Raw genomic sequence first — 18760 nt, forward strand, 5'->3', positions numbered from 1 at the left:
TTTATTTTTTTTCAATATGTGTCCATGATGTTTTATAAATATTTTTAAGAATGTAAAAGTGTTCTTGCTAATTATACCAAACCCACAAGAACATGGGAATAATTTTGGCTGTTAAAGAAAAAGAAAGAAGAAAACATTATTCGCTAATTATACAGGTGGACCATAAAAAAGGGCAACATTTGATCATGCCAAGATTTTCTTGTCATATAATATGGTTGTGAATAAATTTAAAATTTACTTAGATTGCCTGTTGTGCGATTTTATTTTATTTTGCAGGAATTAAAAATAATGGGGAAATTTAACATCAAGCAGCACATCTTTATTTATGACACGTACATTGAAAAAAAGTCACTGAAGAGAGTGCAGAGAGCATTTCCGATAAGATTCCCAGCATCTTGTGTACCTGCTTTAAAAGCAATAAAAGTATTAGTGTGAAAGATGAAAGTTACTGATCATTACAAAATGCAAATAAGGGTTGGACAAGATGGAGTGTTCATATTCGTGTCCCAGAGACTCTTGAGGCTGCACGGCAATGCATGGAGATAGAATGGCCTGCAAAAGTGTTCACCCCATACCAATAATGCCGCATTTAGATGAATTACAAATTATGTAGAAACAATTTTTCCAAATTAAGTATTTTATTCATAACTGAAAATAATAAATGATACACTTATCATGGAAGGAGATTACATGTCAGGAATACCTGCAAAAAACATGTACAAATCAAAATTCACTGGTTGTAAAAGTATTCAGCTCCTTAGGGTCAGTACTTGGTGGAAACACCTTTGGCAGCAGTGACTGCTTTGATTCTTTTTGGGTAGGTCTCTATCAGCTTTGCACAGTGAGATGGTGAAATCTTTGCCCATTCTTCACGTGAACATTGCTCTAGTTCTGCCAAGTTTGATGGGGATCGTCGATGGACTGCAATCTTCTAGTCTCGCCATAAATGTTCAGTTGGGTTCAAGTCAGGACTTTGACGAGGCCACTCAAGAACATTTATTATCTTGCCAAAACGAAGTTTTTGCAAGATATGTTAGTCAGCTTGTATGTTTTATTTTTTGTTTGTTTGTTTGTCTGTAATCATGTATAAAAAATTCTGCAGAGCACAGTTATCATTGGAAATTTTTGTAACTTCGCATATCAGAGGACTATAGATGTCCCTTTCAGTGCACAAAATTTTGAAGGTCAAGGTCAAAGGTCAAGGTCACTTTGTCGCAAATCAGGGGAGTCGACGAAACCCTTATTTTTTGAGTAATTTTGATCGGATCGTCTTCAAACTTCATGGGAATATAGTTCATGGTCTGGCGCTCAGCTGATTAATTTTTGGTGGCGATTGGCCTTGACCTTCATGGTTAGCGCCTCAGGTCAAACATATTTGACGCCACGGTCAAATTTTCAAGTTTTAGGAACCATATCGTGTGGTACCTCAAATTGAACACCTCGATGAGTGCTTTCTAGATATGTCAAGCTTGAGACATTATGACGTCATTTGGTGACGTTATGAGGCAAAAGCATATTTTTCATGGTTACTCTAGAACGATTCTCATCGGAATCTCTCGTAGGCAGATATTCCTCAAGGAGTCGCTCATGTTGGATAGCAGCTCTGTTCACCTCAGTGTGACCTTAAAGAAGTCACACGTGGTCACCTTTTGGCAAGATACGGTCACCCTGCGGGTGACATTGGTTTATTCATTTTCTTCTTATTCAGCAACTTCAGTGTTGCTTTAGCTTTGTGCTTCAGATCATTGTCCTGCTGAAATGTGAATCTCCTACCCAGTTTCAGATTCATGGCTGACTCAAGCAGGTTTCATCAAGGATTCTCCTGTACTTTACACCATCCATTGTCCCTTCTATCCTGACAAGCTTGCCAGTCCCTGCTGATGAAAAGCAGCCCCATGACATGATGTTATCACCACCATGCTTGACAGTAGGAATGGTATTGACTAAGTGATGTGCAGTGTGAAGGTTGCACCAGACATAATGCTATTACATGAGAACAAAAAGTTCAATTTTTGTCAACTCAAAAATTTCAATACACCCCCACAAAACATTTCTCAACATGCCTGCAGTTATATTAAGATGCTTTGTGGCAAACTCCATGCGAGCTTTGAGATGTGTCTTTTCAGTAATGGCTTCTTTCTTTCCACCTGTCCATGAATGCCATATTTGTGAAGGGAACATGATATTGTTGATTGAAGAACACTGGTCTCCATCTTGGACATAGAGCCTTGTAGATCTTTTAAAGTCATTGATGGATTTACACATCAGATCGTTATCTTCACATGCTGAAAACTTGCTTATAGAACAGGGTGAGAAATTATGAAAATCTGTGGTTTCAACAAGATGGAGCCACATCCCACACCTTGAATGAACATCTTGCTTTGCTGAGGAAAATATTTCCTGAAGATGTTGCTGTTCACAGAACCGAATTCCTATACCACCCCCCCCACCCCCTCCCAGATACCCTGACTTGTCACCACTGGATGTTTTTTTTATGGAGACGAGTCAAGGAGAGAGTATTTCAGTTGAAACCAACCACAATTGCTAATTGGAAAGATGCAGTTATTCAGATGATTTCAGGAGTTATGCAAGACACCCTTCAAAGTGAAGTACAGTATAACCTGTTGCTACGTCCAATAAAATTTACAGAATGAAGGGGAAATCATATTGAGCACTTGGTTTAAAGCAATGAAACTTGAGGATTGTACAAATATTTCACATTGAAAAAATTCTAAGGAAGTAGTTTGTCAAACTTTTCAAATAAAGAAATACTGCAAATTGCACAACTTGTAAAAAAATAACTGCATATAAAGAATGCTGCCACTTCCTACCCAACATGAGTGGTTCAATACCAAAAAAATTGACATGTGGCACAAGTGCAGGCACTTCCAAACCGGAGCAAACATTTAACTGCTGAATCAGTTTCACCACTTGTTGATGGACTGTCAGTGATGGTCGAGAATAAACGATGCAACGTTATAGGTACAAGTATAAAATGGCTGTTGTGCAGGATAATTTTTTGAAACGAAATGGCTGGCATCCTCAAAGTACATGATATTGAAAACAGAATAGTGAAATAGATTAAGGTAAATTCTGGTTTGAAGGGTTTTGCATCTCGATGATATTCGCTGATTTGAAATTTATTGTGCAGGGAAGGCAAGGAGGCGAAGGAGGTGCTGGAGCACCTGGACCTGATGTAAGTAATTGTATTTTCCTTATGATGCAAGCTCAAATCAACATGTGTTTTAAAATTGTATTGCATGTTACATTTAACCTTTCCATGTGTTTTGGGGTATTTGTCGAACCGTGATGTGGTCGAGAATTAAGATGTTCTAGAACTTCATGCAACGGTTTTGTTGTTGAGCCAAAGCAGTGGGCTGTTTGCACGTCTAGGGTCATCCAGCTATTAATGAATCATGAAAGACTCATCAATGAGACTGTAAATACCAAAACATCAACTGAACATTTCATCTTTGTGGATAGATCTTTCCTTGAATAAATTGGTTTACTCTTCACACTCCATCAGTATCAGTCCACTTTTGGATCTCTGCTCTGTCAGTCATAAAGTAATGTGGAAATATGGATGGGAAGGAGTGGTAACCCCCATTATGTATTTGTGTTAAGGTACATACTGCCACATTGGTGTACGTATTTTGTGAATGAACATGTGTGGGTAAGTTATAATGGATACTAAACAACCCGTGAACCCGTTGGGTTCCCGTTGTGACAGCAGTTGATGAAAAAAAAAATCATTTCAAGAAGAAAAAAAGACAGCTCCAGCGAACTATACCGCTGAGGTTGTTTGCACTGATCAAATTCTCCCGAAGAGTACTTGACTGAATGGGGAATTGATTTCTTAATAATTTTTTCGTTATCCGATTTGAACGAAACTTGATATTGCACACCACAGGATAATGGTGAGTAAGGTGGCCCTAAAATTTTTGCGCTATCGTGTACCATTTTGGCTGTATTTCAGGAACATACATACATCCATACATACATACATACATACATACATACATAATATAAGATGAGAATTTTAGTTATATATATATATATATATATATATATATATATATATATATATATATATATATATATATATATATATATATCGTAAGATGCCCTGTGTCCCACAGATGCACTTTCCACTTTTCACCACCTCTCATTTATTATATCATTAGCTCATCTATGACCAAGCTAAGAGGATCTGTTAAACCCTTATCGATGTCGTCCTTCAGTCAGTCAGTCCTTCCCTCCTTCCATCCTTCCAGCAATGAGCCCATTAACATTTTTTGTTTTTTTCCCCTACTCCTCCGAGGCAGCTCAATGAATAGTTCTGAAACTCGGCATGATAGTTCATGACGTCGATGCACAAAAACGTTTTTTAAAAAAAAACTTTCCAATCAGGTGGTGAGATAATTAACTCAAATTTTAATCTATGTTTGTATGTCCATCACATATCATGAGATTCCATCATCTATGTTTCCTCGTTATTTTTATTTTTTACCTCTTAATTTAATTTGATCTTAATTTAACTTAATCTTAATCATTATTTAATTTGATCCCTTAATTTAATTTTCACCTGTTGTTGATGTCATTATTGACCTGTTGCTTTGAAGAAGGAGGAAGAAAGGGGGAGGGGAGGACAAAGGGTTGGGATTGGGGGGTGGGGTCAAAGATGGGTTAGTCCTTTTCATTAGGTCATCTCTTCGAGCATGACCTAATAATATGGGTGTCGATGTCCTTCGATCCGTCCGTCCATCCGTTCACAATGAAGTTGAAGCGGGAGATCTGGTCATTAGTGATCCTGATAGAGTTCGATGGGACGTACACGATGGTATGACTTTCAAGGTCACCGAAGGTCAAGGTCAAGGTCGCGAGGCCTTTGAAGTTGCGAAAATGACGATTTTCAAATTCTATCTCCTACGCCATTTCTCAAGCAATCTTGAATTTGATTCTAGCGTATGAATCTATGGGACAATATCTAAATTTGGTCGGGCCAGATTTTCGATATTCGCTTTCGTTTTCGTGTCACGTGACTTCAAAGTTGGCAAAAAATGCGAAAATGACGATTTTCAAAATCTATCTCCTCCTAAATTTCTCAAGCGATCTTGAATTTGATTGTGGCATATGAATGTAAGGGACAATATCTAAATTTGCTCAGGACGGATTTTCGAATTTCGCTTTCGTTTTCGCGTCACGTGACATCAAAGTTTGCAAAAACTGCCCTACCTTCAGGAGGCTATATATTCTCTACTGGGCATGGTAAAACTTAGTGAATGGTGTCATTGCATAGCAGCTGACCTTGCCTTTCATGTCCATTCGAAAGAATACCGATATCTTCGAATACGTACACGTCACGTGACTTTGAATTTTGCGAAAACTACTTCATGTAGTTGCAAAATGACGATTTTCAAAATCTATCTCCTCCTACATTTCTTAAGTTATCTTGAATTTGATTGTGGCATATGAATCTATGGGACAATATCTAGATTTGGTCAGGCCGGATTTTCGATATTCGCTTTCGTGTCACGTGACTTCAAAGTTGGTCAAAAATCCTTCCTGACCCGAGAACACAACACCCTAGTTTCTCGCAGAGATGACCGTCACTCCCGCACGGGCGTATTTTCCTTTTTAGTCTCTTTTAGTCTTTTTGCTCCTTTAATCCTTTTAAGACCCTTTTGACACTTTGGACCCTTTTAGACTCCTTAAGGCCCCGTAAACCCCTTAAGACCTTTTAGAATACTGAAACCCTTTCAGATCTCTAAGACCCCTAATGCCCTTAACACCCTTAAGAACCCTCAGATCCTTTAGACCCCAAAGACCCCTGAGACCCGGTTACCATGGTACAGTGCATTTGGAGTGCCTCCAAGATGGCGAGGATAGTTTTCTGTGTCCTAAGCCGTCAATGACGTTGTCTTTCATAGTTCATGAAAGTGCAGAGGAGAGCTTCAGGGAGAACAAGGAAACCAAACGAGTGCACCGTAAGATTCTTGGTACTCTGAAAACTGCCTGGTTTGTGACGTGCTGAATCATCCCAATTCTCTGGTCTTCTTGATTGACTATGGGGGCTCGTGGTTCTGCTTTTCCCACCATCTGCCAGTCTGCTGCCACAACCGAAGACCCTCAGCTCCATCACTCTCTCAACGGAAGGGTAGATATGTGAGAAAGATAAGAGAAAATCTGAGGCGTTGACGACCTCTGGCTCCCTAGTACGTACATGTGGGCACGTGCTCGTCCAAAGTGCAGGGAAGGTAAGGTTGATGAAGAAAAAGGGGGGTGTCTGGGTGCCTGATGAAGAGGTGCGAGCGAGATGCGGTTCTTGTGTATAGAGTGAGAAGAACAGGGTGTGAGTCAGTGGTCACTCTAAAAAGAGTGGTTCTTTGGGCTTTGCCATCGGTGATAACTCTGGTGCATCCACCAGTCAGAAAAGAGACGAGTTAGAAAAGAGAATGAACGTGTGAGAAAGAGAACGATCTATCATTTGTGGTTGCTGATTTTGCCCCTTGCTCAATACTGTGCCCATACCGCTTGGCGCTTGGTCCGCTTTCTCAGCACTCCATTCCATTGCATTGCAGCCACCACCAGCTCTCACTCCAGAGGCTCTCCTGTCTCTGCAACCGAACCACTTGCTGAAGAAGAACTCACAGACGAAGTTGAAGACTAACTCTCTTGCCCCCACAACCAGCGCCGATACTTAAGGACATGGGGGGGGGGTGGAGTTTTGGGGATCAAGGGTGAATCCCCACCCTTCATGGGAGTGGTTCCTGGAAGCATGGGTCATGCGCTACCCTCTTTTTTTTCGAGCGCATTTGTCCAGACGCGCTCTGGGGTGATATCATCCTCTCCGCGATGGTGCTGTGCTGGATTCACCTCCTTTTGTCCTCTGACTGTGCCACACATGTCAGCTCCCGAATCAAAATGGGGCTGAGGTGCAGTGGTCCACATCTGTCTCTTGAATGCCCAGGAATGGTACAGCTGGCTTGTTGGTTAGCAGGGTAGTCCCTGCTGTTAGAGGAATGTGAGGGAACGGCAAGGCACACTTGTGTGTTGGTCTAAAAGGCTCTATTTGTAATGGTGCTGGGCTTGGGTCCGATCGTGAGCAAAAGGTGTCCGTGGGCGAGGCGAGGTGATAGTCCCGAGGTACAGGAAGGCTGTGGATAGTGGTGAGATGAATGAGGTTGATGTGGTTGTGGAGTTGAAGCGTCATTGTTAGGTGATAGTGATGTGGATTATGGTAGAATGCTAGAAAGGTGAGCTTGAATGGAGCTGGTTGAATGAGATTAAAGTCCGGTGTGAATTTGAACCAGGTAGGGTGGTTATCGCTGGCATTGTTGAAGAATTGTGGTGAAGAAAGCTATGGTGGTGGATGGCAGTTTGGTTGTGGTGTGTGTATGCAAATTTGGCTGCTAGCAGCGCTTGCTCGGCCATGTGAGGAGAGGTTTGTGTGTAGAGAAGAAAATAGAGAAGAATGGGAAAAAAGCTAATTAATCCCTCACAACGCATACTCCTTTTGTAGCCAATTTAACATAAGGGAAGGGCCCGATCTGAACCAAGTTAAAATGAAATAACTAACTCGGGAATCGCTATATGTTGTGTGCCATTGCCTCTCAGAACCGTGTGTGTGTATGTGTGTGTAATATATATATATATATATATATATATATATATATATATATATATATATATATATATATATATATATATATATATATATATATATATATATATATATATATATACCCAGAACAGTGATCACATTGCAAGAAGAACTCAAACGGTATCCTCGTTACACTCCTCCGGAGCCTTTACATTCTGAACATGGCCTCCTGCTGATGATTTGCACCTTTCACCTGCTGGAAATACAAAGAGAGAGTGAAGTCAAGTGGCCTGAATCCATGTCAAAGAGGCGCGCTTGTCTTTTGTTCTATCAGCTGATCATAACAATGCAATATCCCAGCACTTGATTAGAAGTCGCGTGCTTAATTGTTGGGCTGGCAGGATGACCGAGAGGTGTGCATACTCACCTCTGAGCTCTCCCTCTCCTGGGTGTGAATCTCGGGTTTGCTATAAACATCGAGGGAGGATGAGGCATCAATGCACGTGTCATCCCTTGGATGGACCAATGGCTGATGATGTGGGTAATTCAGTGTCTTTTATCCTACATGCACAGTGTTTGCTCATTGTCTACAAATGTGCTTGTAATGAATGTTAACATTCAACGATGTCTGCAGTTGTGTATTTGTCCAGTTATGTGATTTATCTACCGGCTTGATCTGCATGATCCTTCGGCCATTAATGTATAAATATAAAAAAGATTGTGGCACTCACGAGTATCAATCAGGAGAGCATGTCAGGAGCTTTGATAATGAATGAAAGGAGTGTTGACCTCTGGTGCTGAGCTGTCTTCCATGCATTAGACCACCTGAACCAACAACCCTGCTTTTCCTGTGAGTTTGACTTTTGAGGCTGTTTGATGACAGGAGCACAACCCTCTGCATTCAGTTTAATTTGTCCAGGGGCATACCAGCTATGTTTTTGTAGACTTCAGCTCTTCCCTGTTGTGAGCCCTGATGCATGCCAGCTTTACAGCCAACCAACACTTTGCCTTTGGAAGAATAAGGTCATACTTAAGGTGGCAATTAATAGCTTCCACCGCTAATTTGTCGTTTCAGCTCTATCCTGCCATCAGTTTGACAGGTTGTCGTAATTTCTTCTTCCAGAAGTTTTGAAACATTAGAAACAACAACGGTACTCGGTTGAGTGAATGCCTCCACCATGCTGAACAGTTTACGTTTTGTATCCCACTGAAAGGTCAAATCTGAATCCGATCCTGAACCAAAATCGAATCGGCTTGTTCTTCTCATCTAACCAACTCATCCACCTAGTTTTGTCATTACTTTTCCACAACTTTTTGAGATATCATGATATATAGACATACATACATACATACATACATACATACATACATACATACATACATACATATATCGTTTTTGGCCCTATCACTCAATGATGAAGAATCATTTTTAAAATTCTAGTGTCAGATCCGCATCTTGACCATATACGTGTTGCTGTCATTGGACCAGTCACCTTCATACGCAATTTTTTTTAGAACGATTGCTTGAAAACTGTGGACAAAAATCGTGTGACAGCCAGACTGACATACACGACAGACCAACATACTTTCCAAAATCCTTTCACCAAGTAACAAACAGACAGACGGGGGTGGAAACGTCATCTCCGTCTGTCCATCTTTGGTGGCAGAGTAAACAAGTACATCTGTTTCTGTCATTGTCCATCATGTAATGTAGACAAATTTCTAAATGACCCTGAGACACATGAAGAAACATTTTATACCGAAGACTATTTGTTTTTTCCTTCGTTAAAATGTCACATTGTATCTGACAAGATACTAGCTTTGGTTCTGTTAAAGAAAAATAAGCAAATATAAAGCATAGAAAATGTCTCTTTTGTATTTAAATTTTTTTTGTATCTTGTATGTAAAAAATAGAAAAACAAAAATTCCAATATCGTGTTTGGTTTTCCATTTCACTATGTTTGTACCATATCCTGATGCTGTGTGGACTGTGCCTCCCCGCTGATGGACTTCTGGTAGCTTGTACATGTTCTTGCGTTTGAGCCTGCGGAGTAATTGCTGAAATTGATCTGTCCGGATTCTTCCCGACGTCTTTGTTCTTTGTTCCTTTCACATTTATTTCTACTTTTTCACATTTCTCCTTGTTATAGTCCCCTACCGGTTTCGCTGGAGGGGGTTATTGGTTTGCTCTTTGTCTGTCCGTCCGTCTGTCCCTCCATCCGTCCCACCTGTGGTTTTTCCCTTTTTTCCCCATGCCCCTTAACATATTCAACTGAAACTCGGTACAGGCTTTATTATGATAAGGTACAGAAGAAGTTCGAGTTTCAGGGCGTTTCGTCAGTTTTTTACAGAGTTATTCCCTTTTTAGACTTGGAGAATAATTAAATATTGTATGATACATGCATCAGTATTCAGCTCCCTGACTCTGCTTTACACCCATTGGCTGGACAGCTGGCCTGACTCCACACCAATGTAATCATGCGCCGCCTCTGTCTAGCCCGAGTTCGAATCCCTACCCATCGATGAACTGTCACCTCAGTCACACTCATGTTTTTGATTCATGTATGTCCATCTGGTCATTTAAAATATCACATCGGTCGAGGGGACATGTATTGCAAAGCAATTCTCGCTCTTTATTCATTCTAATTCTTGCTTTTGCTTTTCTTTTATCTCTTTTATTCTTTATTTCTCTCTTCCTTAATCTATTTCTCCAAGGAGAAGTGAATTGTTGCAGAAATTTCTCTGTAAGGCTCACTTGGCTGCACCTGGATTGGTTTGAGGGTTGTGTAGTAGCGGCTGAAACCCAAATCCTATCCAGGTTCCTCCTGATGACTCCATCTTTGCTCTTTATTTATTCGAGTTCCTTATGATGACTCCAATGCAGTATTTGGTCGTTTGATATGGTTGAAACAAAAATACCTGAAATAATCATATAATCATGTTCCTCACTCCACTAGTTCAAAGATGCAGCTCACAATCATCTCATGTCATCATAGCCCATTAACATTGATTTTTTAAAAAAATTATTCCCACTCCACCATTCCCCGCTTTCCTTATCTATACCATAAGAGAGCCATTTGTCTGTGTGTCTGTGTATTTATGTCCCCATTTTTCTCAGAGATGGCTGAACGGATCTTCCTCAAAATTTTAGAGGTTCATCAGTGAGTGCCAGGTAGTGGTTTAGGCAAAAGAGAGTTTTGATAATTTTGTAAATAAAAAGTTGGATTTTGGGGGATTTTTTTTCCTTTTCATCACTCTATCGTGGGTGAAGAGAAAGTGAGTCGGGAAGTGTTTTAGGCCCCAACAAAAAAGAGACTGGGCAACACCGGGTACCCTTGCTGGTAGTTCATATTTGTAAGCCTATCGAATGTCAGTTTATTTCCCTCTACGATTTTCTGTTCTGTAAAACATCCTCATTTTGCTTTTCCATGAGCCTCGACTCGAAAAGTGCAAATTGTTTGAGTTTTTTTTTGCTTTGATTTCTAATTTCTGTCCTCATTTTGTTGGATTGCTTTTCAGCTGTATTGTCTGAGTTCAATTCCTGACCCGACAATAAACCGTCACCCTGGTGTTTCGCAGGCAGGGCAACAAATGAACATGTGGATGGAAATTAAACTGGGTGTCCCATCTGCTAGCATGAATTTGTGGATGTTAAATATCCCAGGGAGACCATTGCAAAGTGTAGGCAAGTTATTGCCGGCATTCCTGGCTAAATTCAAAATTCCTACACTGTGGATAGCACATGGACTTATCTTCTTGGAGGCTCCTTGGCACCTGAGGTTACACTGCTTACTATTCCAGAGTGTGGTTGCTCTCTGGGCAGCAGCCTCTGCACGATAAACAAATTGACAAGGTGGTTCGTATTGTTGCGTCAGAGGAATGCATTAACACAGACCACTCTGAGCTGCGGGTATAAGATCCCCGCAGATTCCAAAACAGTTTCTTAATTTACTGCGTTCATTCTTACAACTATTATCCCTCAAGGATCATCAAAATAGCAGCCAAACCTGGTCCTGCAACGCACTGAAGGGGAAAGGTGGGAAAACTTATAATTAAAATGGTTTTATTGCAAAAAATAAATTAGGGGATAAGGGTAGACAAGACGTCATCAATAAAATGGATGAATCAAGTGGTCGACAGACACAACTAGGGTGGAGGGGGGATTCAAACTTATGTACAAGGACAGAAATAACCCACTACAGTGCCAAAAATAAATACCAGGGACTCGCACAATAATGGGGAACGGGTGAGGGCTCAAGCAAGGCATGAGCTGCTTTTGAGTCTGGTATGGCCCGTGCAGGTTAGTGTGGCTCAGGACTAGTGTGGCACAGATCAGGATTGTGCCCAATAGCCAAGGAGACTGCTTCGGCAGCACCAACGCTCTGCACAGAGTATGGTCCCAATGGATGGATGCATTCATATGCTTCTATAAGGACATTATACAGTCATGTCAAGTCTCACACATTCCTCGAGGGTTTTATTTTTCATTTATTGAGATCTTACAGACATGCAATGGACAGGGTTCATACACTTACATTAAAAGAAAATTCCAGGAGTTTTCCAGGACAATAAATTTAATTTTCCAGGAGTTTTTGGCACAATTTTTAATAAAGTCAAAGTCATATTTTGATCAGTGTCAAAGATTCAGTAATTTTCATCATGAAACAGTTCATCCAGACAGTTAGCCTATACATCAAGAAATTGTTCATCCAAACAGTCCACCTATACATCATAAAACTGTTTAAGCAGTCAACCTATTCATTCTTTTAGCTTCTAAACCTTCTCTTCCAGCTTGGAAGATAAAGCGACTAGCTCTGCTTGTTTTGCCTTGGCCGTTCTCCTCAGACTGTTCGACTTGGTTGTGAAGGTAATCTTTCCTGTCGCCTCTGCTTTTTCTGAGAAGTCGTCAGCTGATTTCTGTAATGAAAGGACGTCATTCTGAGTCGTTTCCTCTGATTTTATTTCATTAATCTCCTCTAGCAGATTTTTCCGTTTCTTTGCGGCCTCTGCACTTTCCTTCTTCTTCCTTTGCTCGTCGAGATGAGCCATATATCTCTGCCTGCCTGATGTTGCAGATACAAACAGTTGCTTTGACATTTCCACTTGCTCTATGCCCCCAACGCTATCTATGTGGTCACAGATCAGCTGCTTGGCAATGACAGATTCCTCGTGCAGGTTTTCTACCTCGATCTGTCGATTGACAGAGAAGCCCCGTTCCACCGATACTTGTCCATGGGATAGCAGTAACAGATGCTTCACCACCCTCCATAATGAACTGATGTGTTTTTCTGTAGCCATGGACTCGAAGAGCAGCACATCTATCCTACTCTTGTCCTCATATGGTTTGAAATTCTTAAATGTGGAGTAGTTAGCAGCCACGGTTGTGTCGATGAACTCGTCAAATTGTTGAAGAATGTCATCACATGCAGAGGAACCACCTCTGACACGGCCTGCCTCCACTAGTGCTGAGAATTTTCCGCATTCTCGTGAGGCATCCGGCTTTTGAAGCTACCATCTGTCTGGGATCCAGGCATGACATGTTGTTTGTCAAGGGGTACTTCAGGGGACACTTCTCCAATAATTATTTAACAACTATTTTCAGCAAGAAGTCTTTGCACTGAAGTCTTAGCTTCATGATTTGCCAGTCACTGACAACACTGGTACCAGTGGCTGGTGATTTAATATTCTTCAGCTCCTGCTTAGCTGTAAAGCCCAAATCCACTTTGCTATAATTCCGATGGATTTTCTTATCCTTTGGGTCCAGTTTCATGAGTTTGTTGATGGATGAGGTGTCAACATCCTCCTTCAAAAAGTGCTTCACAATGCCAGAGAGCAGCCTGTGTAGATCTTCAGCAATGATGGGCATCATTGGTTTGTCGGTGTGGTAAGTTACAAGGAATGGCGATACCAGTTTTGCTATTGACAAGAAAGCCAGGAATTTTACCATCATGAGTGGATCTTTTGTGCACAAAACCACAGTGTCATAAGATGCTGTTTTGGGGTTTGGGAAAATCCCTTGGGATACCTGGTGAACGTACACTTTAATGTTTTGCCAAATGTCTATTGCTCTCTGTACAACAGGAACATTCTCTACCCTATGGGCACGAAATTTCAGCGGAAATAGGTCTGTTCCAGTCACATTCACATAATCCTCTCTTCTTGCAGGCATCTCCTTGAAGAGTTTGTGTGAGCTTTTCAAAACGTCCTGAACAGGCCATGCAGAGGCAGCTGCTCCATCCTTGAAAGCACCATGAACAATATGTAGGCCACAACTTCCAATGCTTAGTAGGGATTGGTTGAAAGTCATTGATATATTCTCCTGCATTAGACGGTGAAATTTCCAGTTGACGTTAGGCCCATCCATGGATATTTGAAGCATTCGACCGATGTTTAGGCCTTCCGTGCAGTTTTCGAAATGTTCGCCCATGTCCTCCGAAGTCGCATGCCCATGAATGTGGATCCGTAGTACTGTGTCCTAACCTGATAAATATAATAAAATTCATACATAAGCTAATGGAATAAACAAGAAAATTGTTTTTTTTTTCAATTATAACAACTCTAAAATCAGATGAAATATATAGATTATATAATTGTATTATTGTGTAAGTAATTGTTTACACACACACACACACACACACACACACACACACACACACACACACACACACACACACACACACACACACACACACACACACACACAATTACATGTACAAGAATTGGATCATCAATGCATTCAGATTATATTAAAATTATCTAATTCACCATACAACCATTGATCAATGATGCAATCATGCCAGACTATGTATTTATTCACCAGATCATTGATCATTTAAAACAAGAACTTGCATTACATGTATAATATAATTAACGCATAATTAATTACAGTACCTGATCCTTTACCAAGATTCGGGCATGTATATTGCATATCCATATGTTTATTTTTCATATTTTGATTAAGACTTTCGTCGAAGAGAAGAACATAACCATCTTCATCAGAATTTTTTTCGTTAGTTGATGCTTGAAAGTACGGTGCAATACCATAATTGCACATGTCTGCACATTTTCGCTCACCATAGGAGGAGAAATGTTTCGCAATTTCTGAATCTGGAAACATCTGCGCGAACAAGGACGAGACATCTGTACATGAATTAAGAGTAGTGGGAGTTCACCACTTTAAGAGTCCACAATACTTCCAATCTAAGGCAGTCGTTACGGCTGACTAATGAGGTTAGTGGCGCAGTTGAGGGCTTCGGTTGCGTTGGAGTTGGAGCAGCTGTGCTCCTCTGCCCTTCATTTGCCTTCGATGATCCAGAGAAGAAATTTCGAATGGTGCATCCACCAGCTGCCTTCTTTTGCTCCAGTAACTGCTTGTGTTTCGATCCTTTTCCGTGGTTCCGAATGGCAGGCTCGCCCATGTTCGAAATGTCGAAAATCTTCAGGCGGTTATTACACTTTGCACTGTATTTATCTGTGCCGCACTCAAACCAAGATATGTATTCCGGATGTTTGAGCCAGCGCTCGTTGAATATGCACTTCCCGGGGAGGGGGGGCATAGTTCATGATCGCTGAAGTGTGTAAACAATCCAATTCACAAAACAGGAAGAAAGCGCAGGATAACTCGCACATGCGGTCGTAAAGGACCACTTTTTGGCACTAATAAGGTACAACATTAATGTCGTAAATTAATATTATTTACGACAATCTACAACGTTTAGAAAGTAGTCTCCCTTGGCACATTTGTGCAAATTTGAACTACAAAGTAGTCGCCCTTGGCATATTTACGAGACGTGGACAAGGTGATCGTCGGAAATCCAAAATATAATTTTTTAAGGACTTTTCAGGAGTTCAATTTGATTTTTAAGCATATTCAGGACATTCCAGGATAGGAATTGAATTCCAGGAGTTTTAAGGACTTTCCAGGAGGTGTGCGAACCCTGAATGGATCTTCACGAATTTCTCTGATCTGATTAAAAAAAAAAATCTTCCCCATAGGATGGAAACCGAGTGACCATTTTGAAATAGGAAACAACCATTTGATCTTGTGGTAATGTTACTTGTCGAACTAAGAACAAGACTATCCCAAGTAATCCATGATACGTGACATATATGCACATGTACTCGTCGGAAAATAATTTCAATCAGGAGAACATGTCGAGAGCAACAAAGGAGAGGTTCATGCAAGAGAAGTAATGAAGGAAAGAGCAACAGATGAATATCAAGCCACTGGCAAAGGTGTAAAATACATGTTGTGAAGTTTCAGCCTCAGTGGACTAGTCAGTTCATTGGAATGAAGGCGTCATAACTAGGTCACCAGTATGATGATTTTGAACAGTTTGTACTCAGGGCATTAAAGTGAGAGTGTCGGGGGTACAGAACCTGGCAATGCACTTCAAAACAATGCTTTCGATGGACAATACGAAACACAAAGAGGGCAAAAGAGCCCTGGCATCGTTCATTAAAAGCAACACCAAGCATCAGTGAAGTGATCAAAGAAGCACAAAGTTCTGTTCTGCGAGTTTGTAGCTGAGTATGACCGAGCTCCAACTGTCAGTTTCATAGAACTTTTGCCTGTCCTGTTTCTGGCAATGTCACAGCAATTCAAGTCAAAATAACTAAGCTGACACAAATCTTGAAGAAGAGCATCTTTGAACTTATTCTGCTGTTAGATATGGAAGATAAAAACACGGACATCAATTAGTCTAACAATTTATTCGGACATTGAATGAATTGGTCATTTGTGAGAGTATTTGGAGATTCTCTCGCTGCCAGCAGGTTTGATATCCCCGTTTGTGATATTGCAACTGGAGAAGTCTGCATATTCGATACACTGAAGAAAACTTTTGATGTTGGAATAATAATTTGCACTTGCATTTATATTTTGTGCTTTTTCTTCCAGTAATGTATCTTAAAATGCTCATATTCATTTTTATGGATGCATTGAATCCCAAGATCATTCATCAGATTCCATAGTTATTGATTTGATGTCTCACAATTGTATGTCCATGATCTTTGACAGGTATGATTCTGTTATTCTAATTTCTGTACCCTTGTATTTTCTGGGATTTGAGCACAAATAGTATTGATCGATATTCGTAAATGTGATGTAAATCGATTTGTCTTCAATTTTTTTGAAACATTCAATTCAGCGAATACCATACTTGTGACATTGTTTTACAGTTGTGATTATTATAGTGAATATTGGACTTTTCCTTGCATTCCAATGAGCATAGTCGTTGGAGTCTGAGTATGTGTGTGCACATATCATTGAGCAGTGAAACGTTAAGTTTGAAGGTGGTAAAAAGAAGTGTGGAGAGTTTTTGAAGCATTTCATTGCACACGAGCGATTTGAACCTTCTGTAATTCATGGATTTCTGTAATTCATGGATTCTCACTTTATTGTCTCAAAACATTTATAGGTTCCAATGGAATGGAAAGTAACACCCAACCCTTCCCTCTCCCCCTGCTGTTGCCCACGACAACATGAAATGGGATTGTTTAAGTTTCTTATCAACTGTTGACTATATGAAATTTTTAAAAATGATTTTATTATTTTTTTTAATGTTTATTTGCACTGGTCGAAACATTTTTTTCTGTTTCATCAACCCGTCATCGGCATGTTAATTACTTGTCTTATCACGTTTGCTCTTCTTGTCTATAATTGTTATTTTTAGTCTCATCCTGAAGGGGTTGCGAGACGATTGCAACGCCCGTCTGTCTGTGTGTCCACGTCGATACATTTTCGCTTAAATTTATTTTTCTCTGCAACCTCTTGTCCGATTGACCCAAAACTTTAAAACACAGGAGGGTCTCTCCATATAGAATATTTTATTGATAAATATGATGTCATAGGTCACATTGTATGGCAGCCATATTGGATGAAAGGAAAAAAAAAATTGGACATCTCTGAAGCCGTTCAACGAAAAAATAAATACTTGGCACATGTCATAAACTTCCCTTGGGGGTACATAGGATGATAACATCGACATCATCGGTGAAGTGGTATTCCAGCCATAATTGGTTAAATCAAAATTCTTACCCCAAAAATCTGAAACGTCATATATCTGATTCTACGACTTGATGTGAGTGAAGAATTAAACTTATGATGTCATTGGTCACATGATTTGTAGCCACATTGAATTGAAAAGAAAAACCTGAAAAATCTTCTCCAGAACAGCTTAATAGATTGATGCAAAACTTCATACGTGATTAACCAGCCATGATGAATATATAGTATGTAGTTTTTTTTTAATTCCATCTTCACCTTCATTGACACAATTTATCATTAATGTGCATACAAGTGGTCGTGAAACATCCTAATAATCATTAAAGCTACGGATAATGGCAATATATCTGACATAATGGGGTGCATGGAAGATACGGGTATATGGGCCATTATAGCAGTAAGCCATAATTGTAGCGTGTTCAGTTAATGGTGGTATTTTTGGTCAGAATGAGCATGTGGGGTGGGGTGAGACTATGCACTCTACAGAGTACCATACTCGAGTTGTAATATTAGTAATTGGGTATTTGTAATAGTAATATTAGTAATATTAGTATTTGGAATTCCCACGTCAGGGCTTACGTCATGATGCTATGATCCAAACTTCAAATCCTACTTCCTGTTCAATCGTTTGTTTTTGTCTGCTAATTTATTGTAATGTAATCGATATAAAAATAAACTTATGTGTCTCCTAATGTCTGAATCCTGCATGGCCATCGGTGGTCAAGAAAGTATGGCTAGATTTGCTCAGTTCACCTTTTTACTTTTCTTTTATTTCTTTCAAAGGGTCCCATTGGTCCAAGAGGGTCTTCAGGCTTACCAGGGCCATCAGGAATCAAGGTAATTTATTTCTGATTTCTGATTGAGTTTCATGCTTATTCTTTTTCATATAAATAATGGTTAAATGTACACATTGACCTTATTAAGAAATGTGATGATCATGAGAAATATTGTTCCACACTTGTCACTCTTTTGTGGCTGGTCATACCAAGATAATTAATCAAAAGCCAATTCAGTAGTTTCCTTTCCAGAGACAGTATTTTAATACCCAGGTTTAATTTTAGTTCCCAGAGAGTATTAATAGCCAACTACAAAGTGTGGATTGGCCTGACACGCAGACCAAACAGAGAAAGCCCTCTCTCTGGAGGTCATTA

General features: G+C 40.0%; 1 protein-coding gene across 1 annotated transcript in view; it reads left to right on the forward strand.

Moving 5' to 3' along the window:
* Positions 1–18760, forward strand: part of LOC147022025 (uncharacterized) — a 233652-nt gene that overhangs the window by 79572 nt on the left and 135320 nt on the right. Inside the window, exons 17-18 of the mRNA XM_085892576.1 lie at positions 3152–3196; positions 18393–18446. Of these exons, the coding sequence (XP_085748702.1) occupies positions 3152–3196; positions 18393–18446 (99 nt within the window). The remainder of the gene's footprint in view (positions 1–3151; positions 3197–18392; positions 18447–18760) is intronic.

This window comes from Eptatretus burgeri, chromosome 8 (assembly GCF_056783735.1).
Source record: "Eptatretus burgeri isolate ZD-2024b chromosome 8, Ebu_testis_v1, whole genome shotgun sequence".
NCBI classification, from domain to species: Eukaryota; Metazoa; Chordata; class Myxini; order Myxiniformes; family Myxinidae; genus Eptatretus; species Eptatretus burgeri.